Consider the following 25,871-nt stretch of genomic DNA (forward strand, 5'->3'; position numbering starts at 1 on the left):
ATGTCTATCCTACCCAAACTGATCTACAGATTTAATGCAATCCCAATAAAAAACAGCACAGCATTTCTCAATGAACTTGATAAACCAACTGTGAAATTTATATGGAAGGAAAAGTGGCCCATATAGTAAAAAACATACTGAAAAAGAAATATGAAATTGGAGCAATAACATTACCTGACTGAAATAACACTACCTGAAACATACTACAAAGCTATAGAGATTAAATGGCATGGTATTGGCACAAGGATAGACATACTGACCATATGAACCAAATTGAGAGTTCTGATGTAGATCCTCATATATACAGTCATCTGATTTTGACAAGGTCACCAATCCCACTCATGTGGGAGAGAATGGCCTCTTCAACAAAGGGTGCTTGGAGAACTGGATATCCATCTTAAAAAAAAGAGAGTATTACCATCTCACACCTTATAGAAAAATCAACTCAAGAAGATTCAAAGATCTAAATATAAGCGTCAAGACCATAAAGACCTTGGAAGACAATGTAAGGAAGCATCTACAGGACATTGTAATAGGAAATGACTTCTTGAACTTCACACCCAAAGCACAAGCAGTGCAAGAATAAATAGATAAATGGGACATCATCAAAATTAAAGCCTCTTGTGGGATAAGGGAGGTGGGGGTTCATGGGAACCTCTTATATTTTTTGAAGGTGACATATAAAAACAATAAAGAAAAAAAATCAAAGCCTCTTGCACCTCAAAGGAGATTATCAAGAAAGTGAAAAGACAACCTATCCAGTGGGAGAAAAAAATTGATAACCATATATCTGATAGGAGCCTAATATCCAGCATATAAAAGTATACTATATCACAAAGATTAAAAGATAAAAAAACCCATTTAAAAAATGGGAAAGAGATTTGAAAAGATGCTTCTCCAAAGAAGGAATACAAATAACTAAAAAGAACATGAAAAGATGTTCAATATCAATAGTTATTAGGGAAATGCAAATCAAAATGACAGGAAGATACCATCTTAGCCCTATCAGACTAATGACTATTTAAAAAACAGAAGAATAAGAGTGTTGGAGAGGGTGTGAAGGAATGAGAACCCTCATCCACTGCTGGTGGGAATGTAGAAGGATCCAGTCATTCTGGAGGACAGTTTGTCAGTTCCTCAAAAAACTAGTTATAGATTTGCCATATGAACTGGTAATTTTGCTGCTGGGTATATACGCAGAAGAAATGAAAACAGAGACATGAACCGATATATGCACACCAATGTTCATAGCAGCATTATTCATTATTGCAAAAATGCCCATCAACAGATGAGTGGTTAAACTAAATGTGGTATATACATGCAATGGATTACTACTCAGCTGTAGGAAGGAATACAGTACTAACACATGGGATAACCTGGATGAATCTTGAGGACCTTATGTGTGTGCAGCAAGCCAAGCATTGAAGGACAAATACTACATGACCTTTCTGATATGAATTAAACAAATGAAGTTGTCTCAGAGAGCTAGAGAATGGAAGATAGACTTACAGGAAATAGGGAGGGAGAGGAAGGTTGTGAGCCAGTGCCCACACGGGCAAAATCTATTATGAAGTGGAAGTAAGTAGTTGTGCAGTAAAGGGATATGCCAGGGGTATAGAGAAAGGATTGTGTTGGGCTTTGTAGGCTTGAGGGGGGCTAGGGTTGGGAGGATGGGTCACATGGTCTAAGGAATTGGGGGGAGGGTTGGGGGATACATGTGAACATAGGAGATTTATTGGGTATATGGTTGAAACTATAATGTTGAGAAAACTCTTTAGAAAATATAGCATGGAAGGGTGACTTGCTTAAGGTATTTGACAGGGGGCATCTGTCACAAGGTTCACCTGGGGCAGGCTTTTAGGGAGTGTGTGAGAGCTCATCATGCCATAATGTGTTATATCAGTTGGTGGAGGACCATACAATGAGCTAGAAGATATTATGCCCTCACCCTGGTGAGGCCTGATGTTTTCAAACAGAGGGTATGGTGTCTCTCAAGAGCATGGGTGGTTCCCAATGGGGGATAACAGACAAGTGTGTGAAGCCCTCAACATTATTGTAAGTATCTATGAATCTTGTCTTTCAAGCAATGAAGTTTCATTGTTACTGTGGGACCTGAGGTGAGGGGGAGAGAGGAATAGAGTAGTTGGAAGTGTAGGTACCTGCAGGCAATGGAAGTGTTCTGCATGATCCTGCAATGATGGATTCGGTCCATGTTAAATATCACCAAAAATTTATTAAAGTGTATAGCCTAAAATGTAAACCATAAAGTAAATGATAATGTAACCAAAAATTTATAGAAGTGTACATTCTCAAATGTAAACCATAATATAAACCATAATGGAAACATGGTTAGTAGCTGTGTTTCAATATCTGTACATCAGTTGCAGCTAATGTGACATCCACATGTAAAAAGACCATTGCTGGGGAATGGGGAAAAGGGTTTGATGCTGGGTTTATGGGAGTTCCCTATATTCTATATGTGGCTTTACTGTGACCTAAACTTTTTTGAAGTCATTATTTAAAAAAGCATGTAGACACTGAGGAAGAAATGGAAAAGTTTGCCTTGCCACTGTAGATACAGGGCAACATCTATTACAGTGATGAAAGACAAAATACCAAAAAAAAATTATGATTTTTTTCATTTTTTAATACCCTAATTTATTTTTTCTTTAGTTTTTCTAAATTATAATGTATTCTATTTCTAATCTTTAAACCTATCATTACTATTTCATTTTCCTATTAATTGAATTTGGCAATATATTAGACTTCATTTTTGAAGAAGTTTTGGATCACATCGGGGTTCAACTATGGCAGGGGAGAAGCACTGAAATGGGGTGTCATTGATGGGGAATGATGGATGGAATGGAGTTCTTCAGGAAATGCATATATAGGTATATAGATATGCTTGGATGTTTATTGGGTATTGATATAGTTTCACATGACAACTAAGGGAGTGTTGAGTTCCCATTCTGGGAAACTGTGTTGCATTCCCCAATGGAGCGGCAATAATCCCTCAAGTACAAGGGCAAAGGCCAGTGAAGAAGGGTGGTCCAATAATGGGCCCTTGATACTGATGACTATGCTTATGAGCCTGTGTGCTTGATATTTCAACTAGTCCTTAAACTGCAGGGTGCCTAAGAGTTACCTCCTGAGACCCTCCATGTTGCTCAAATGTGGCCACTCTAAGCCAAACTCAGCATATAAATGCATTATTTTCCCCCCCATTCTGGGACATGACTCCTTGGGATAAGCCTCCCTGGTGCCAAGGGATTACCACCAAGCACCAGCTGGTGATGCAAATAAAAAAAGACCTTGAATAAAAAGGGTAAATGGTAAAGACAAATGAGATTATATGACTAAGAGACTTCAAAATGAGTCAGGAGGTCATCAGAGAGGTCATGCTTAGGCACATCTCCACAGGATCTCAGAGACAGACAAAGTAGATACAACCCCAGATAGTGGTGCTCCTGAGGCTACAGAGACTCCCATGTCCTATCATCATGACAGATGGCTCTGGAGTTCAATGCCTTCCTAGTAAGCCTTATTCTGGAATTTGTGCTCCTGTGTATGGTGGAAGTGGATTAAGATGTGAACTCTCTAAACATGCCTTTTCTGTCACCTTTACAGAACCTGTGGTTGGCACTGGAGTTGTTGTATGCTCAGGAAACTTGAATCTCTGGACTGTCTATGTGCCAGCTTTTCCCTGAGCCTTAGCAGAGTTGCAACACCTGTTCTCTGGTTCATTGAACTTACCCAGGTCAGCTAACAGGGAGGTGAGGGTGGTCAACCACTACATCAGGGAACTGAGAGTGTAAACACCTGCAAGCAGGAGAATTCCACCCATCAAACATATGCTATCTAAGTCCACTCTCAATTTAGAAGTGAAGTGGACATCACCATCCCAGGGTCCTCAGGATGGAGGAATAAAATATGCATTAGAGTGGACTTCCTGATATTCAACTATAGATTTATGGTGATTCTAGCAATAGAAGAAATTATATCATTGATGTGGAGAGTGTTGCCACAGGAGTTGCTAAAGGCAAAGAGAGGGAAAGGGGGCATTTTGGGGACTTGGCGTCGTCCTCAGTGATATTGCAGGGACAGATGCACAACATTATGTACCTGCCATAACCCACTTAATGGACAGGGAGTGAGTGTAAACTACAACATATAGTATAATCCATGCTGTGTTGCAGTGCTCCCAAATCTACTCATCAAATGCCATTAATGTTCCACACTAATGAAAGAAGTTGTAGATGTGGTAGGAGTAGGCAGTGTGGGGAGTGGGGTATGTGGGGACCTCATTTTTTTGGTAACATTTTGTGTGATCTACATATCATTAAAAAAGATAATAAAATTTTTTTAAAAATGCTTTTCCACTGGAAAAATAAAATAAGTAACGATGATAATGAAATAATATATTCTGTCCTTTGTTAATTAGCCATTATATGTCAAACATTTTTAACACCCAATACTTCCATTAATGCCTATATATATGCACACACACATTTGATTGTTTTCTTACCATTATGAGTGCCTTCTTTTTTCTTTCTGAATATATTTTCATTTATTTTCCTTGTGATTATCATAGTATTAAATTTTATCATACAGGAACTTCCATTAAGATATCAATTTAAAAATAGGCAGAGCTCACTTCTCTTCTAAAAACAGGTAGGAGTAAGGCAGAAATTGTCTGAAAAAAATCTGTTTTAGAGGTATACAGAACAAGGAACAATGTCCACTGTCCTGTAAGGAGTGGGGCAGGGAAATGGAGAACCTGAATTAAAATCCATGAATGGATCATCCCGATTGATGGGATGGTGCCCATCCTCCACCCTCAGTATGACTGGGACTGGTGACCAATAACAAGAGGAGAGTCGAGGTTAGTCCTCTTTAAGAAAGAGAGGACTGAGCCAAGGGCCAAATATGACTTCTGATCAGAAGTTTGAATTACGTGGCCTATTTGATCATCGCCCTAACTGTCCTGGAGGGACATTGTTTCAACATGTCCCAGGGGAGGTTGGAGTAAATATACTACCCCCTAGCTCTGCAGCAAAAAAGTTTCCTAAAGATAATCAACTGCTGCCAGGTCAGAAAAGTGCATGTTCTGGAATTTTTAAGGAAAAAAATAAGGTATTTGACATCTTTCCTATCACTCTTCCTAGGGCCCTTGGAAACTGGTTTGTTCCCTGTTGGTGGCAACCTGGTCCTGTTTTGATCAATTTAACTTGGGCCATTTTAAAGATCTGGATTAAGTTGAAATAAGAATTAAAGAAGAGTTGCAACACAAATCCAATCAACAATAAAACCCTAGGCAAGAGGGGGAAAATAGACCCTCATAGTGAACCCACCCTCATAGTCAGATACCTAGTCAACTGAAAAATTACAAACCATGCTAAGAAACAGGAAGATATGATGCAGTCAAAGGAATAACTTGAAACTTCAGACAAGACAAATAATTTGAAACTACTAATCAACAATGTTCAAACAAATCTAAATTAGTTCAAGTAGATGAACAAAAATATGCCTAAAGAAATAAAGGATATTAAAATGACCCTAGGTGAGCATAGATAAGAACGTGATAGCTTGAACAGAAAAATATAGAACTTATGGGAATGAAAGACCTAAGTATGAGATAAAATTATATTAGATTTCTCTTATTTCTGTAGCGTTAGTGGCAATGATTCCCTCCCATTTCAAATTTTATTTATGTGCATCTTCTCTCTTTTTTTCTTTATCAGTCTACCTAAGGGTTTGCCAATTTTGTTGATCTTCTCAAAGAGCCAACTTTTGGTTTTATTGCTTGTCTATTGTTTTTTTCTTTTCTTGATTTCATTTATTTCTCTTCTCATCTTTACTATTTCTTCCCTTTGCCTTGTTTTGGATTAATTTGTTGTTCTTTTTCTAGTTCCTCCAGGTGTGCAGGTAGAATTTTTATTTTAGCTCTTTCTTCTTTTTTAATGTAAGCACTAGGGGCTATAAATTTTCTATTCATCACTTTCCTTGTGGCATTTCACAGTTATTAGAGTAAAAAGTCAGAAAACTGCAAATGATTAAAGTATATCAAGGTGTTTGTAAGTAGCAGTACTATTGTATGCATGTGACAATGGTTGAAAGGGAAAGTCTGAGCACTTGTATATTACTAAAAGGAAAGCTATAAACTGTAATATGAGATTCTATAGAATAGTAAAACCTCTTGTAAAACATAAATATGAATGATATTACATATATGAACCTGTTTTTACAAAATATAAATACAAATATACTAGAGAGAAGGAATCAGGATAATAACTATGTTCAGCAGGAAAACATAGAGAGATTAGATGTGATGAGGACTTTTTTAAAAATTAGTATTGGAATAATTAAAATACTATAAGAAATATTGAAAAGATGAATGCACATATATATGATTACAATAAATACCAGTGTTTGTAGACTTTGGATGGAATAATGATAATAATATAAAGAATATTTAAGTGATGAACGCACATCTATGAGATATACTGAATATCATTTATTGTACACTTTTATTAATATGTATCAATAAAACTGGTTTGTAAAAAAATTGAGATAGCTACTTTAGAGACATACAACCACAGTTTTGAGCTAGGAGAAGAAGAGATTAGTGACTTAGTAGACAGGATTTCTGAAATTGAAAAGACAGATGAACAGAGAAGTGAATGGAAAAATTGAGCATGGGTTCAAGGAATTGGAAGATAGCATAAAGCACAAAAAGATACACATCATGTATGTTCCATATGAAGAGAAGAGAAAGAGGGCAGAAAGAATATTTTGGGAAATAATGGCCCAAAACTTCCCAACTCTTATAAAAAGCATGAAAATCCATGTACAATAAGAACAATGTACTCAAACAGAATTAATGTGTTTGGGTATATACTCAGCAGAATATTAAATGCTAAAGATAGAGAGAAATTACTGAAAGTAGCAAGAGAAAAGTATTTTGTCATTTACAAGGGATCCTCAGTAAGCTTTATTGACTGGCCTAGCAAGTGCAAATTTCAACAAATTGTACCACATATCCTTAAGGAAACATAACATTCTTAAGTCTCCTCTGCCATGGACTTTGTCTATGGAGGGTTGAAACTATGGCTAGCCTCAGAGCCTGCCCCCCAGCAACTGGAAAAATTGACTTAGCATATAGAGTGTGGTTGTGAACTTAAGGAGATAGGAGGTTCAGTGAAGTAGTGTGGGTATAAAATATAAATAGAAGGGAAGGGGACCAATAACACAATTTTCAATCTAACCCCACAATCTCTCTAACATGTCTTTTAAGCATCTTCTTATAGCATGGACTCTTAGTTTTTTAAGCTATTATTTACATCTTTGGTACTTTCAACCGTAAATCATGTACCTAAATAAAGACATAATTTTCATCCCAATCCACCTTCTCTTCAGTGTGATACCATGCACAAATAAGACCACTAAAGTTATATGACCAGTTAAGGTATAGACTCATTTATGAGTCATCCTTTTTATGTGTAAATGTTACTTGGTTATGACCAAATTGAATTAAGTGTGCCTTCAATATGCATTACTGGATGCCATTAAAAGACAGACTGCTTGGACACAGAGAAGACAGAAGATTGCAAAGGAAACCATGCAAGGGAGTGGGTATAGCTCAGGGAATCAACCTCTGGTGCCTATTTAAAAAAACAAAAACAAAAAACAGAAAGCCACAAGAGGCAAACATGCCGTGGAAACCAGCATGGAACCCAAAGAACTCAAAGGTTTATGGCACATTAACACAAGATTGCTAGAAATTTGGAGAGAATGCATGGCCTACCATGAGGTTAATGTGGGACATCTGGTCTATCAATGAGTGAAATAATTCATGTTGTTAAACCATGTGGTATTTGTGTCAGTAGTACTGATAAACAAAGCACTATATTTTCTGATTAAGCACTGTTCTTTCAAGTATCTAGGTCTTTCTTGATTCATGTGGTTCACTCCAGAAACAGCAATTCCAACAGTCTTTCGTTATTAAAATACCACTTATCTGAATGAGTCATTTGAAATGACACCTTCTTTAAAAATATTTCCTTCTTTCACCTGATCACTCTGATGTTCCTTCTTTGTGTTTCCAAATAACACATTTACACTTCTTTATAATACTTATCTCATCTTATAATGCATTATTGTTGAGAATCTATGTGTTATTCTCCCACTCATTATGAACTTCTTGCTTTGTGTCATTTCTAGTAACTACAAAATTTTCAGGCCAACCTGCTTACAACCTAGGCTTCCCACAACCAGTGTTTTGTCATAAACCTGCATGTTATAAATGCTTGATAAAGACTGAAATGAATTGAAATTTTATCAATTAATTAAAGACAACTCAATTTTTTATGAACTGCTCAGCTGATGTATGACATAATCCTTTCCAATGATATTTAACCAACACATATATACAAATGGAAAGACATTCAGGTCAATTCTAATAATGTGCTACATGAGTTATAAAAGCAGGTAAATACCATGTAGGTAAAGAAGAAGTAAAATAAAATGACCTAAAGGACCTGAGAAAGTTCTCATAAAGGAGGTTAGATTTGAGTTTAAAGATGAGGAGTCTTGGAAGGAAAGAGGAGGAGAAAAAGAGATGTTTCAAAGGAAGGAAATACTATGAGGTAATTCACTGATATAAGACTGAAGCAAGGTGGCAGACTTGGCCCAGTGGTTAGGGCGTCCATCTACCACATAGGAGGTCCGCGGTTCAAACCCTGGGCTTCCTTGACCCATGTGCAGCTGGCCCATGCGCAGTGCTGATGCACGCAAGGAGTGCCCTGCCACGCAGGGGTGTCCCCCGGGTAAGGGAGCCCCACGTGCCAGGAGTGTGCCCCATAAGGAGAGCTGCCCAGAGCGAGAGAAAGTGCAGCCTGCCCAGGAATGGCACCGCACACAAGGAGAGCTGACAGAACAAGATAATGCAACCAAAAGAAACACAGATTCCCGTGGCACTGACCACAACAGAAGTGGACAAAGAAGATGCAGCAAATAGACACAGAGAACAGAAAACTGGGGTGTAGGGGGAAGGGAGAGAAATAAATAAATAAATAAATCTTTAAAAAAAAAAGACTGAAGCACGTGCATAGGGGAAGAGTGAAGTGAAGAGCATAGCCAAATGTTCTCAGTTGAGAGAGAGAAAGCAGGGTGATATTTAAGATTCAGACAGACTATGAAGTGTCAGGAACAGCAAAATAAGGAAGATGGATGTGGTTGAAAAGTAATAAAGTGATATTAATAATTATTCAGAATTCTTCGGTTTCATTTTTGCTTAATCATTCAAATAGTTTGACCACTATATCGTATTTGATATAGAAATGAACAGTAGAGATAAAGGCCTCTTGTCTCTTAAGCTTGGAACTAATGGTACAGGTGGGAATGAGGATGGTGATTATAGCTATACCAAAAAAGACAACTATATAGTATGTTGAGGAGTGATTAGTGATGCTGAATTAAAAACCGGATTTGAAACTGAATGAACAACTGAGTGAACAGAAAATAGAAAACAAATGCAGTAATTCATATGTGGGTCTAAATAATGGTATCAGAGTTATGCCCAAGAGGGCCTTGTATGAAGTGGGGACAGACTATTCTCAGGATGAATAAAAAAGTGACCAGGCAGAAGCCACCACACCATTTAGTCTCTGCTATAGCAAATTTTAGTTATCCTTGATTAAACATATTATTCCCACTTCCCACAGCAAGTAATTAAACCTGCTTGTGGCAGCTTTTTGCCCATTTTAGATATTATGAACACAATGTTGAAAAAGTATAATAATGAGATCAGTTACAATAGCATCAGCAATATCATTATCAAATAGACTTTAGTAAGGTTCATTTCCATTAACCTCAGTGTCTCTAAAAACATCTTTAATTAATTTCCTCACAGTAATAAAATGATGACAATGTAGGTAAACCCCTTTAGGATTTGAGGGAAAACATATTTTGCACTATAAAGAATATAATTATTAACACTGACCTATTAGTCATCTCACACATGTTCATTCTTTAATCCCAGATGATTTATAGAAAAAGGTTTATATTTTAAAATTCTATCAGTCCTAGAACCATCAGACAAGTAACGACCTGTAATAAAGCCCTTCTCTGTGAAATATAGGTAAGAGAAATATTCTCTTTATTTTGGCTCTCCATAATAACATCCATGAATATTTATTTCCATCAAATTTTAACATTTTTCCTAGTTCTTAGAGCTCAACTCCTTACTTATATTTCTAGTTTTTCTCTAAATTGAAGGCTTTGCAATTTAGGACTAGATACAAAAAAGCAGCGACTTTTTCTGATTGTAAGTCACAACTTCAAAAAAATACAGCAACTTTGTTAAATAATATATACATGTGCATTGAAAGGCACTTCTAATTTATCTGAATGATTAAAAGCTTTATATTTAATGTTTTGAAACAAATACTAAATAAAATTTCAACCACATCAATTATACTGATGTTGTAATTATGGAAATTTAAACAATTTTGACTACAGAATTTCCATGATTAACATCTTCAGATACTGCCTCCTAATCCATCAGTTAGTCATCAAAGAAGGCAGCTTTGAAAGCAAATTTGGCCTTAAATACCCCAGGAAGATTTAAACAACTTTTGCCTTTTGTAATTACTGACAAACTAAAAATAAAGGCAAGCATACTTTCATGTATTAATTTATAAACTATAGAGACATATTCCAGAAAATCTTATATATATTCAAAGAAGCATAAAAATAGAACAATAATTCAATTCAGATATATTAAAAACACCTACACTTTAAAAATTATGTGTTTAGAGTAATTTTCTTATAGACTTCTGCATATTTAAATCTCTATTTGCAGGCAAAAGAGAGGAGACTTATTATTTTTGGTAGGATACTGAATATAAGTGAACTTGTCACAGGTGATCAGATTAGAGACAGAATTTGAACCATTCCACATTTTTTTCCAGAATTTTTAATGTCTTCAAAGCAGTATATCATCATTAATCTCAATGCCCCAAAGAAATAAGGAAATTGTGCCTGAATATATAAAGAAAAACAATGCAAAGTATCTTAGATTGTTTTGTGTATATAAAACATGCTTGATGGTTTAGAAAATGGTGATCAGTGTGGTCTGGAATTTTTAGTTAAATTTTAGTAAGTAGCATTATCTATAAACTATGCCCTAAATAGTAGGTGGAAATAATTTCAATATTTAGACAAGAACAACAGGAATAATAGAATGAGCTGAATCATCATTTTTTGAAATGAATCTGGAATGGATATAGTAGATAGGTGAGCAATGAGTTGACAAATTGACATAGATGGAAAAGCAGTTGTTGAATGTGAGAAATGAAGAGCCAGGTGAGTAAAGTTATAGGGAATATTAAGTGCCACACTCAGCAAATTCAATCTATTTTTGAGGTACCAAAATTTGAAGTTTTTCTAAAAATAGGCAATTGTATCTGCTAATATCAGGAATTATGGCCTCTGAATCCCAGTAAAGACATAAAGATCTGAAGTGATCAGTGAAATGTAGGCTTAAATGTGTTATCAAATAATAGGGCACTTATCTGAGACAAGCTAAAAATGCTAGGAATAGTGTCTATGAAACAATTCGGAAGGGCACATAATGGATATTTAAAAATCTCAACTTGTTCACCCTTATGAAATTATGGTCACAATTTTAACAACATTTTAACATCAAAGAGAACATTAAGTCAAGAAATGTGTGTATTCAGAAAATGGAGAAAAAATTATCTGTTATTAACCAATAGTCTCAGAATTTTACTCTGCATAGTCATGAGTAAGTTCCACAATGGGCTCATATAAATAAGAAGGTGAGATATATAGATATAGATATACACATACTTATAGATATAGTATAGATATACACACAACTTGCTTACAAATTAAATTAGTGGATTTTTAATTTCTGAGCTATACAGTATGTTTTATTAAAGATTAACCATTCCCTCCTTTATAATCTATATGAACTTCCTAAGATTATGTGATGGTTTGGAGCTATGCTCCCTGAAAATCATGCTCTTAAATTTAATACATTTCTTTGGGTATAAGTCCATTGTAAGTAGATTCTTTTGAGAAGGTTATTTCAGTTAATTTGTGGTTCAAATCAATCCAGATGCTTCTTAATATGCTACTAGAATCCTTTATAAGCAGATTGAAATTCAGACTGCTAGAGAGAAATCCAGAGAGGAAGAAGCCAGAAGCTGAACATCAGTGGCCTGAAAAGAGAAGGGAAAGGCCAGGAGAAACTGCTATGTGCATCAGTATGTGACAGAGGAGCCAAGGACCAAGGATCACTGGCAGATGGGTCCAGGATGTCAATGTTCATGAAGAAAGCATTGCCTTCATGATGTGCTGATTTGGATTTCTCCTAGTCTCAAAACTGTGAGCCAATAAATTCCTGTTATTTAAGTCAATCTTTTCCTGGTATTTTCAGATGCAGTCAAGGAAATTAAAAAAGATTTTGATACTAGTGAAGTGAGGTGCTTCTATTGCAAATACCAAAAATGTGTAAATGACTTTAAAATTGGATAATGGATAGAGGGTGGAAGAATAGTGAGGTACTTGATAGCAAAATGTTAGATTGCTTTGTGGAGACTGCTAATAGGAATATGGAAGCTAAAAATACTTCTGATGAGACCTTAGAAAGAAATGATGAATTTATTTTTGGAAACTGGAGAAAAGGTGACTCTTGTTTGTAAGTGGTGGAGATCTTGACAAAATTGAGTACTAAACATGAAAGAAATGAACTTGAACATCAAGCTGGGGAAAATTCCAATAAAGGCGTAGAAAGTGCATCCTTGTTTCTCCTTGCAATTTAGTTTAGAATGCCAGAGGAAAGGGATAAGATGAAATCTGGACACTTAAGTACAAATAAACCAGAAATTGGAAGCATTGACCCTTTTTTCCTGCTATTCAGAGAGTGTGCAGCCACCTCCACACATCGATATACTGTTATCTATGCCCTGTCATTTGTAGAAAGCCTGGCCACTAATCCCAGTTTTGGGAGAATGTAGTGTCTATGCTCCAACTATTGCAGAGGTTCTGATGGCCATTCTGATATTCAGAGAGGGTGGAGATTTCCTGCCTGGAATTACAGAGTCTGACAGGTATCCCAATGTTCAGAGAGGTGGGATTTTCAACAGAGTTCAGGAGAAGATGGCTATTGTGCAAGTACTTAGAAGGTATGTGGTTTCTATTCCATTAGGAATGGAGTACAAAACATAAATGTATAGATAACTCTTAAAATTTGTAAACTAAAGGTGCTTTCCCTGTAGGGTCTCTGAATTATTTAGGACCCATGATCCTTGTTTTCTTTCCAATTTCTCCTTCTGAATTGGAATGTTTGTTCTATGCATGTCTCTCTTTTGTATATTGGAAGCAGATAGCCTGTTCTCTAGGTTTCACAGTTCCACAGACAGAGGGGATTTTTGCCCAAGGATAGACCATACTCGTAACAGATACCGATAAGATTTTATACTTTGCATTGTTTCTGAAATGGTATAAGGATTTTAGGGCATTTGATAGAATAAATGCATTTTTCAGATAGAAAGAATATGTCTTTTTGGGGTCCAGAGAATGGACTGTGGTAGTCTGAAGTTTTGTAACCGAGAAAAATATGTACTCAAACATAATCCATTCTTGTGATGGTGAACTCATCGTAAGTATTACTTTAGGATTAAGTTAATTCCATTAAGTTTTGGCCAAACTGAACCAGAATGGGCTTTATCTTATTACAGGCATCCTTTATAAGAAAAATAAAATATAGAAAGTTAGTGGAAATACCAAAGAATAAGAACCCAGAGCTGAGTATAAACAGTAAAAAAAAAAAGAGAAGGGAGGAGAGCAGATGAAGTTTAAGTGGCTGGGCACCTACTTCCCATATACAAGGTCCTGAAATGAATCCTCTTTTAAAAATGAAATAAAAAGGGAGAAGCCAGCATACAGAATGCCCACATGCATTTCCATGTGTTAGAGGAGTACAGGATGAAAGATCACCTGCAACCAGCCCAAAATCTCCAGTCTTCAGAGGAAAGCATCACATTGATGGTGACTTCATTTGAAATTTCCCTAGCTTCAAAATTATGAGCCAATACATTTACATTTTTAAGTCAAAATATTGCATGGTATTTGCTTGAGAACCAAGAAAATTTTAAAATATATGAATTAAAGCATCTGTTATGTGACATTTTCAACCTTAATTCCAATGGGATATTATAAAGAAGTTATCCTCTGGAGAAGATGAAAGTAGGGTAAAATTGCTTTTAAGGATAGTAAAAAGATATTCAACACAAAACTCACATTGAAATTATTTGTAAATATTGAAAAAATATGGACATCCTCAATTTGTAGAATATATCTACCCATAAATTCACACTGCAAAGTTTTACTACCATAAACACTCTACTAGTATTCATCAAAACATTCCTATGAACTCTTTTTTTCTTCTTTATTTTCTTTTAAATTATATTAAAAATATGAGGTCCCCATATATCCTCCATCCCCCTCACCCCACTCCTCCCACATCAGAAACCTCTTCCATCATCGTGGCACATTCACTGCACCTGGTGAATACATTTTGGAACACTGCTGCACCACATGGACAGTGGTCTACATTGTAGTCGACACTCTCTCCCAGTCCACCCAGTGGGCCATGGCAGGACACACAATGTCCAGCATCTGTCCCTGCAGCACCACCCAGGACAACTCCAAATCCTGAAAATGCCCCCACATCCTATCTCTTCTTCCCTCTCCCTATCCTCAGCAGCTACCGTGGTTTGTTTCTTCACATCAGTGCTACAATTTCTTCCATTACTAACCACAATAGTCTCACAGCAGAACACTAGTAAGTCCACTCTAATCCATACTCTATTCCTCCATCCTGTGGACCCTGGAATGGTTATATCCAATCTCCCTCTCTATCACGAGGGGGCCTAGATTCCACATGGATGATGGATGCAATTCTCCTGCTTGCAGTTGTAGGCAATCTTGGCTCCCTGATGTGGTGGTCTTAGCTCATAGCTTGAGATCACAGAATTGAAATTTAGGAGAAGTAATGCACCCTACAATACATATACCTGTATTCAAAAGACAACAGAGGATGATTAGAGAAATTCCTCTGCTTATTGTACAAAGGAAAATTTGAAGGAAAAAATGAGACACATTTTAAATTAGAATCTTATTTAACTGTAATTCCTGTCTCAACAGAGAATGTGAAGATGACCAAAGATAACCACTCCATGACAAATGAATTTATTCTCATAGGATTTAAGGATCAGCCAGACCTGAAGCCCCTTCTGTTTGTGGTATTCTTTGTCATCTATCTGATTACCATGGTGGGCAATCTTGGTCTGGTGGCACTGATTTATATGGATCATCGTCTCCACACTCCAATGTACTTCTTTCTTGGCAACTTGGCTCTGATGGATTCCTGCTGCTCCTGTGCTATTACCCCTAAGATGTTAGAGAACTTCTTTTCGGAAGACAGAATGATTTCCCTCTATGAATGCATGGCACAATTTTATTTTTTCTGTCTTGCTGAAACTGCAGACTGCTTTCTTCTGGCAGCAATGGCCTATGATCGATATGTGGCAATATGCAGTCCACTGCAGTATCACACCAAAATGTCAAAGAAACTCTGCACCCAGATGATTATAGGGACCTATATAGCTGGTCATGTGCATTCCATGATTCATGTAGGGTTACTCTTTAGGTTAACTTTCTGTGGATCTCATGAAATCAACCACTTTTTTTGTGACGTGTTCCCACTGTACAGACTTTCTTGTATTGATCCTTATATCAATGAATTGATGCTACCCATCTTGGCAGGGTCAATTCAAATTTTTAGTAATATCACAGTCCTTATCTCTTATCTTTACATCCTTTTCACTATCTTTAAAATGAAATCCAAAGAGGGTAGAGGAAAGGCGTTATCAACTTGTGCGTCGCACTTTCTTTCTGTCTCAATATTCTATGGTTCTCTTCTTTTTGGATATGTTCAACCAAGTTCAGTTAAAGAGGAAGACAAAGATGTACCTGTTGCTATTTTTTACACTCAAGTCATTCCTATATTGAACCCTTTTATTTATAGTTTCAGAAATAAGGAAGTAATAAATGCAGTGAAAAGAATTATAAAGTATAAATCTCATAATACTCTGAAACAAATATAAGCCCCAGTTGCAATTTTTGAAACAACTTTTTCAAAAACCCAATGATATTGAAAAAATGTAAAATGCCTTTTTAAATGTAAAATATTAAATCTCTAAATTTTGATGATGTGTAAGTTAAGTAATATATAAATGGATATTCATGTTCAGATAGTAAGGTTTTCTACTGCGATGTATTTCAAATTAAAAATAATGTTCATAAAACACAGGTTTATAATTTGTGTCATAGTATAATTAGTTTCAATGTTCAGCAAATTCAACATTTCCTAAGAATAGGGAATACCTAAAAAGGTTGTCAAATACATGAAATTTCTTATTTTACACTTTCAAGTTTATTTCAAATCTTCAAATATTAATCCCTTCATATGCAACAACATCTATCAGATGTTAAACTGTGCATTTGAGATTAATTTTCAGCTTGGTTACTTTTTCAGAGATTTTATGCTTGAATGTAGATTCATGCAGGATATGTATTCTCAAGTTAAAATTTTTATCTCTCATCTGAGCTATTTATCCTTTCAGGTTGTCAGAAATACTGTATCTTTTTTTTTTTTTTTTTTAATTTTTTAATTTTTTATTGACTTTGTAATAATATTACATTAAAAATATATATGTGAGGTCGCATTCAACCCCACCCCCCCACCCCCCCTCTCCCCCCCCCCAACAACACTCGTTCCCATCATCATGACACATCCATTGGATTTGGTAAGTACATCTTTGGGCACCTCTGCACCTCATATACATTGGTTCACATCATGGCCCATACTCTCCTCTATTTCATCATGTAGGCCCTGTGAGGATTTACAATGTCCGGTGATTACATCTGAAGCACCATCCAGGGCAGCTCCATGTCCCGAAGACGCCTCTACCTCTCATCTCTTCCTGCCTTTCCCCATACCCTTTGTCCATTATGTCCACTTTTCCCAATCCAATGCCACCTCTTCTATGTGGACACTGGATTGGTTGTGTCCATTGCACCTTTATGTCAAGAGGAGGCTCAGATTCCACCTGGATGCTGGATGCAATCCTCCCATTTTCAGTTGTAATCACTCTAGGCTCCATGGTGTGGTGGTTGTCCTTCTTCACCTCCATCTTAGCTGAGTGTGGTAAGTCCAATAAATCAGAATGTAGGTGCTGGAGTCTGTTGAGGCTCAGGATCTGGCTATCACATTGTCAGTCCAGAGATTCAAATCCCCTAAATATATCTTAAACCCCAACATTAACTGCACCTCCAGCACATTAGCATGAAAGTCTTATGAAGGGAGATCCCATCTGAGTCCAGATTCATCACACATAAACACCATTTCCAAAGAGGGGCCATCTGCCCTGGTAGTTAACCCCATCGGCCATGACCATAACTCCCATGGGTCTCTTTAGCCCTCAAAGGAACCAATATCTGGGGGTTGTATCTGCTTTATCTGTCTCTCTGACTCTGCTCAGTTGTGCATGAGGGCAAACCTTCTGCCAGCCTCCAGACTCTTTTTTAGAAACTCGTAGCCATATAAACTCATTTCTCCTTTCCATTTCCCCCTTACTTTAGGTCAAACAGCATTTTAAAGTCATGGTATTTTATGTAGACATGGATATTCTGCTGATCCGCATTGAACCTTCCGTATAAGGTCATTTTCCAGTTGCATCATCAGTTGGTAGTTGATAGTGGTCCCTCGTTGCCAGGGAGGCTCATCCCCGGGTGTCATGTCCCACGCTGGGGGGAAGGCATTGCATTTACATGCTGAGTTTGGCTTCGAGACTGGCCACATTTGAGTAACATGAAGGCTGACAGAAGGAAATTCCCAGGCACAAAGTTGCTCTAGGCCTTGTTATTATTTTGGGTTTATCAGCTCACAAGCATAGTCATTAGTATCAGGGGCTCACTGTTGAACCCTCACTCCCTCCCGGTCCCCACCACTGTACCTGGGAGACTGTCGCTGCTCCCCTAGGGACAACGACAGAGCACCACTGGCCAGGAACCCAGTACCCCCCCTACTGTGGTTATTAATTGTTGCCACTATGAGTATATCCAAACATTACCATGCACCCTGGACATATGTTCTGTACAGCTCCCTGTCAGTCATATATCACCTGTCATTGGTATCCCATACCAGTATCCCTCCATTGCCATTGTTGAAACACTCTGTGATCCAGAACTCCCCGAAATTTGAAGCCCAATATAATGTCATGGTCCCTTACTAGGGAATGGCATATAGCGATGAGTTTAAAGGATAGATAAAGAACTTGGATAAAGTTAGATAAAGAACTTAGATAAAGAATGTTGACTTGAAAAAATTCCACATCCTATTTTTTTCTTTTTTTTTTTCCCCCCCCCCCCCTAATTATTCAGCTTTTCTTCACAGGAGTCCTAGACCACAGCAATGTATATATATAATATACAGCACTCCCACACATCCACCAGAAAACCTTTTCCCTTCCACAGTGATACTCTTACGCCCTATTCATATCATATTTACTTAAAGTGATGTACAGAGTCTGAGACATTAGCTTTCTAACAAGGTGACATCTGTGTTTACATTATGGTGCATACTTTAGGATACACAGTTCTTTACATTTTTAGTTATCCTATGTTTTACATTATGGTTTACATTATCAGTCTGTCATCTCCTATATGTTTTGGTGTAATATTACATGTTTTATATCCATCCTTGTGTACTCTCAAGAAACTCCTCTCTTACCCCCCATTTACTTTGGTTCCACACATTTAACGTCCATTTTCCCTTCCACCTTGGTGCCCTCAGTGATAGCCAACCTCCGTTTCCTGAGGAGCCACTTCCAGAGATAGATGGAATAGTGTTCAGGGCCTAACTTGCTCAACTGCCCCAATGCCCTGGGAGCCACCCTTTCTCTCGAGGGATACAGTTCCCTCTATTGGATGGCATTAGTCCTCCCCAGGATGTGGGTCCACCCCCACTCTCACTACTTGGGTTTCTACCCCATGGTGTCACCCACTCTGGCAGAATGAGCATTTAGACATTCCCCAGGAGCCCGTCCTGCATCAGACCCTCCCCTCCGAGCATTCTAAACAGGTAACCCTCTTTATTATATTTTGATATGATTTTCTCGGCATTTTACTCTCCACCAACACCTGACCCTCTCCTGGTTCGTATGCTACCCCTCCCTCCCCCCACTTTTGGGCAACGTTACCCACCCGTCCCTCCCCAGCCACCCTCAAACCCGCAAAGCCCCAAGCAAAGGCAACCCCTTGCCCCCCTTTTATCTCTTCTTTGTGTTCATACTTACCACCATCTCGTCTTAAATTCCACCCCTGCAGACATCGGCTCATATCCTTCCTCCACCCTCCGATTTCCTGCAAGCCTATCGTTCAGTCTCTTGCTATCTAGGGCAGCTTGTTTATTTCATATCATTGAGGTCATGTAGTATTTGTCCTTCAATGTCTGGGTTGCTTCACTCAACATAAGGTTCTCAAGATTCATCCATGTTATCACATGTGTTTGTAGTGTGTTTGTTCTTACAGCCGAGTAGTATTCCATTGTGTGTATATACCACATTTTATTGATCCACTCGTCTGTTGATGGGCATTTGGGTTGATTCCAACTTTTGGCAATAGTGAACAATGCTGCTATGAACATTGGTGTACATATATTGGTTTGTGTTCTTGTTTTCAGTTCTGCTGGGTATATTCCCAGCAGTGGTATTGCTGGGTCATATGGCAAATCTATGGCTAGTTTTTTGAGAAACCGCCATACTGTTCTCCAGAATGGTTGGATCCTTCTGCATTCCCACCAGCAGTGGATGAGTGTTCCCCTTCCTTCACATCCTCTCCAGCACTTGTATTCTTCTGTTTTTTTCATAGCTGCCAATCTTATGGGTGTAAGATGGTATCTCATTGTGGTTTTGATTTGCATTTCCCTGATAGCTAGAGATTTGGAACATTTTTTCATGTGCTTTCTTGCCATTTGTATTTCTTCTTCGGAGAAGTGTCTGTTTAAGTCTTTTTCCCATTTTTTAAATGGATTGTTTATCTTTTTATTTTCAAGATGTAGGAGTTCTTTATATATGCAAGTTATAAGTTTCTTATCAGATATATGATTGCCAAATATTTTCTCCCACTGTGTGGGCTCCCTTTTTACTTTCTTGACTAACTCCTTTGAGGTGCAGAAGGCTTTAATTTTGAGGAAGTCCCATTTATCTATTAGTTCTTTTGCTGCTCGTGCTTTTGGTGAGATATTCATAAATCCATTACCTATTACAAGGTCCTGTAGATGTTTCCCTACACTGCTTTCTAAGGTTTTTATGGTCTTGGCTCTTATATTTAGGTCTTTGATCCATCTTGAGTTGATCTTTGTATAAGGTGTGAGATGGTAATCCTCTTTCATTCTTCTACATATGGCTATCCAGTTCTCCAGACACCATTTGTTGAATAGCCACTCTCTCCCAGTTGAGAGGGTTTGGTGGCTTTATCGAATATTATGTGGTTGTATATGTGAGGTTCTATATCAGAGCTTTCAATTCGATTCCATTGGTCTATATGTCTCTCCTTATGCCAATACCATGCTGTTTTCACCACCGTAGCTTTATAGTATGTTTTGAAGTCAGGTAGTGTGATTCCTCCAATTTCGTTTTTCTTTTTCAGTATGTCTTTGGCTATTCGGGGTCTCTTTCCTTTCCAAATAAATTTCATAGTTAGTTTTTCTAGTTCCTTAAAGAAGGCTGCATTGATTTTTATTGGGATTGCATTGAATGTGTAGATCAATTTTGGTAGGATAGACATCTTAATAATGTTCAGTCTTCCTATCCATGAACAAGGAATAGTCTTCCATTTATTTAGGTCTTCTTTGAAGAAATACTGTATCTTAATTATGTTTTTTCACTCTGTTATTAAAATAATGCAACTTATTTTGAAATCCCAATGGCTTTTAATGTTTTCATGTAATTTCACTAGTTGTCCATGATACAGGATAGTACAATTCTTGGATATATCCATTAAAACAATGGTTTATTTCCCTGATGTCATTACTTGTCTTGTTATTGGGAATACCACTAACCTACACTGCTTCCAATCTACATTAATGGTATAGAATATTAATAGCAGAAAAAGCAGGTGCTGTTTAAGCACCTGAATAACTTTTTTGATTAGTTAAAAGTGCAAAATGAAAGAAAAAATAACTGAGAAATACTATCTATTAGACACAAAATTAGAACTCTAGCATAAGTTACATACCAGTGAGCTAGTCACTCTTTTTCACGCTTTTTCCAGAGGAAAAATTGCACTATGAAATATCTTATAGTTAACCCAAATTATTTTAGGTCCCCCATGAATATGGCTGGAATTTGGATCAATAATTTTGTTTCCTTCTAGCATTTTACAACTACATTCACAGTAACTTAATTTATCATCTCAGAATGTTTGCAATTCAATAAGTATATGAATAAACACATGAATAGAAAGCAATGCAGGTTATACACAAGCAACTCTAGATTATGCTGGGTGCATATAACATGCTTGGGGAGTTCAGGCAATAGAAATCAGTGGCCTGGGATATTTAGTTTAAGTAGCATTAGCAGTAAATTTAACTTAAAGAATGAAAATATTTTTTATATTTGGTGGAAAACAGGAATAATAAAATAAGCAGAGTCAAGGTTTATGAAAATGACCCTGTGGTGGGGATTGAGGTAGGTGAACAATGTCTGGACAGAGTGAAAAAACTACAACTGTTAGAAATTTTGGTGGAATTGGGGAATCTGGATGGAAGTGGTTCAGGCTACTGAAAATCTTAATGCTACCCTAGAGTTATGAATTTATCTTTAATAAGCAAACATTGAACTATTCTTGGGAGCAAAATAGTAGGATCATATTTTCAGAGGTCTGGTCTGGCCTTAGATTGGAAAGAGAGACTAAAGAAAATGAGACTACCCCAGTACTTCACATAATAGGTCACACTGGGAGATACTATAAAAGGAGAGGGATACATAGATATAAGCATATTTTAAACAAGAATAAAGAGTTAAATGTACTGATGTAATTTGATATTATGTTACCAGTATTTAATACTGTGCCTGACACTTGGGCACAAAATATGCAATTTCTGAGTACATGGTATATAAATTAGTGTGATTAAATCTTTGACTGCTGTTGACTTTACCATTTTTAAATTTTTGCATACATTTATTGACTTTTTATTTTATTTTGGCAGCAAATTACTTGCTCATGCCCTTTGCCTACTTTTACATTGAGGCTATGGTTTTCTTGTTATTTATGCATACATTATACATCAAAAGGCAATTAAACTTGTATATATAGCTGTGGATCATTTTATTTTAACTTTGTTTATGATGTTTTGTGATTTACAAAAATTTTCTTATAGATCATCTCTTGGGTCATTACTTTGATTCTACTGCTTCTTAGAAATTTCCTACTATTAATCTCATGTTCATTTATATTTTGTCATATAATTTCATTTTATGCCTTTATTTATTGAATTATTATGGCATATATTTTATTTTGTTTAATAATCTAGAATAACTCTAATGCCAGGTAGATTATTTTTTCATAAACTAGGTGAGAGTTTGATGTAATTTCAGTAAAAATATTAGAGGTGGATTATGAAGAAAAAGATAAAGAAATGATAAAATCTGTCATATAATTTGAGAAAAAATATCGAAAGAGCTTGATATTAGCTATCACATAATAAAATGTGTAATAAATGTACAATAATTTAATTTCCTATTAGTTCAGGAATCAATATACAGGGAAGTAGATTTGGCCTAATGGATAGGGCATCTGCCTACCACATGGGAGGTCCGCAGTTCAAACCCTGGGCCTCCTTGACCCATGTGGATCTGACCCACGTGCAGTGCTGATGCACACAAGGAGTGCCCTGCCACGTAGGGGTGTTCCCCACGTAGGGGAGCCCCACGCGCAAGGAGTGTGCCCCGTAAGGAGAGTTGGCCAGTGTGAAATAAAGTGCGGCCTGCCCAAGAATGGCGCTGCACACATGGAGAGCTGACACAACAGGATGATGCAACAAAAAGAAACACAGATTCCCGGTGCCGCGGATAAGGATAGAAAGTGGTCACAGAAGAACACGAAGCGAATGAACAAAGAGAGCAGACAACCGGGGGGTAGAGTAAGGGGAGAAAAATAAATAAAAAATAAAACTTAAAAAAAAAGAATCAATATACATATGACAGAAAACAAAATCTTGTACTGAAGTCACCCAAGGATGTTGCAAGAATAACATCACAAATCTATCTAGAGAGAAAAGATTTTTGTTATTTTTTGTTCATGTTTTTAATTATCTTTTCTTTTAAAGATACATAGATCACACAAAACAGATTATATTATTAATATATCCAGTCCTAGGATTCCTGTTTAACTATTTGGATCATCTTTCTTTGTCTTTTGTTTTACATTGTTCAATTAACATTTTATAATGGGAAACAATAAATATAGACAAATTGAATCTTCTTGCTTCTCTATCAAGGAAGCTTAATAAAGTTTTAATAGTTATTTAAGTTATCAAATAATTGGTTTATTTTTCAAATTAATTAATATTTAATTAGTCAGTTTTAACTTTGTATGTAGGAAATACAGATAGATAACATCTCCTTAAAATAATATTTTTCAAATCCTAAATAATATTTAAGGGCATAAAGTAGTCCATAGCCCCCAAAGTTTGAGATGCTCTGAATAGGTGTTGTACCTCTGCTTCCACCCTTTACTTGGTGAACATTATTAGTTGGAAACTTGCATCCCTTGGTCCCTTGGTCTCCTTTGCCTTTTCCAAGGCATCATGATTTATTTTACATATTGCTGCATCCTTACCCCCGAACTTCATATACACTGAATATTAGAATTTGTTGAAAGTTTAGTATGTGACCTCTTTGTGGCCATAAGTGAGAAAAAGCAATTTTCTGGAAGTTTATGATAAATATGTTTCCTTCCTTTATTTAAAAGAGATCCACAATAAGGGAGTCATTCTCTCTCTGAATGCATTGTGTCTGGATGTGAAAATTGAAGTCACCTTCATCCACTTTGCCATCAAGGGTGAAAGCACTCTGTGTATGAAATAAAAATGCAATGGAGGGTATAACTAGAATCAATGAGAAAAAGCACATAGATAATGGAATAAAATATATTTTCATTTTGTAATTCAGAAGATAATCTTCCGTTTAAGCTGTTTAGAAAAATGTTTAATTCGCAGCTGAAGGAATATTTTCTGAGACATTCATGGCTCTCATATTATTGTAGAGGTTTATTCTTTTATGTTCTATTTTAAACTAGTCCTAAACAATCTTATAATAATGCATTTTGGATCATTGCCATTAAGCATGAATTATAGTTCACAATGTAGTTTGCACTCTCTCCCACTCAGTTCTGTAGGTTATGGCAGGATATATAATGGCTAGTATCTGTTGTTGCAATGTTATCCAGGACATTCCAAGTTCTGCAAATGTACCCATATTACACCTCTTTTTCCCTCTCCCTGCCTTTGGCACCTCCAGTTGCCACTGTCTCCACATCAATGAAATAATTTTTCCATTGTTAGAATTACAATAAGTCTATAGTAAAATACCAGTAAGTCTACTGTAGTCCATATTTTATCTCCCATCCTGAGGATTCCAAGATGGTGGTGCCCACTCTACCTCTACTTGAGGGGAGCCTCGATCCCATATGGCTGATGGATGGAACACTCTTGCTTGCAGTTGTAGACTCTCTCAGTTTCTTGTTATGGTGGTTGTCCATTCTCACCATGTTAGATGTCGTGGGTGAGTCCAATGAACTGGAGAGTAGATGTTGCAACTGTGCTGAGGCTCAAGACACAGCTGCACAAGAGACAGCCCAAAAATTCAAGTCTCTTGAATTTATACCTCTGCATTCCAGCACTAACTATAGGTTCAAATGGAAAGGACAGAAGAGACATGTGTAGAGAAGTCACATCTGAGTCCAACTCTATCACCCTTGGGTTCATAAACTGCAAAGTGGGCCCACTGGCAAGGCACCAAACTCCAGAACTATCTGCCGTGACCATAGGACCTGGGTGTCTCCAGAGTTCTCAGGAGCCCCACTACTTGGGAGAGTATCTACTTTGGCATTCTCTGAGATCCTGCTGATTCTCACATAAGTGTTACCTCTAGGATGACCCAACTCACTCTGAAGTCTCTTAACCATATAAACTCATTTGTGTCTACATTTCCCCCCCTTTTATTCAAGGTCTTTTTCCCATTACATTGCTGATTGGTGCTTAATAGTAATCCCTAGGTGCCAGGGAGACTCATCCTTGGGAATCATGTCCCATGCGGGGGGGGGGGGGGGGGGGTAGGGAATGCATTTATATGCTGAGTTGAGCTTAGACAGAGGTCACATTTGAGCAACATGGAGGCTCTCAGGAGGTAACTCTTAGGCACCCTACAGCACTAGTCTAAGTTGGAATTTGAAGAGCAAAGGCTCATAAGCATAATCACCAATATCAAGAGTACATTAATGGACCATCCTTCTTCAGTAGTCATTGCAATTGGGGGATTGTTGATGTTCCATCAGAGAATGTGGCAGAGCTCCCCAGGATGAGAATTCAACATTCTATCATTTCATCTGCAAATACTGAAATTTTGACTACTTCCTTTCCAATTTGGATGCCTTTTATATCTGGTTCTTGCATCAGTGCTCAAGCAAGTACTTCTAACAATGTTAAATAGAAGGCA

The 25,871-nt window shown here is 37.0% G+C and overlaps 1 protein-coding gene across 1 annotated transcript; it reads left to right on the plus strand.

Annotated features, from left to right (window-relative positions):
- The first annotated feature begins 15,245 nt into the window (after window positions 1–15,245).
- LOC101412108 (olfactory receptor 5K1-like) lies at window positions 15,246–16,196 on the plus strand. The gene has a single exon (XM_058296502.1). The coding sequence runs from the start codon at window positions 15,246–15,248 to the stop codon at window positions 16,194–16,196; it is 951 nt and encodes a 316-aa protein (XP_058152485.1).
- The last annotated feature ends 9,675 nt before the right edge of the window (window positions 16,197–25,871 follow it).

Source organism: Dasypus novemcinctus, chromosome 4 (assembly GCF_030445035.2).
Source record: "Dasypus novemcinctus isolate mDasNov1 chromosome 4, mDasNov1.1.hap2, whole genome shotgun sequence".
Lineage (NCBI taxonomy): Eukaryota > Metazoa > Chordata > Mammalia > Cingulata > Dasypodidae > Dasypus > Dasypus novemcinctus.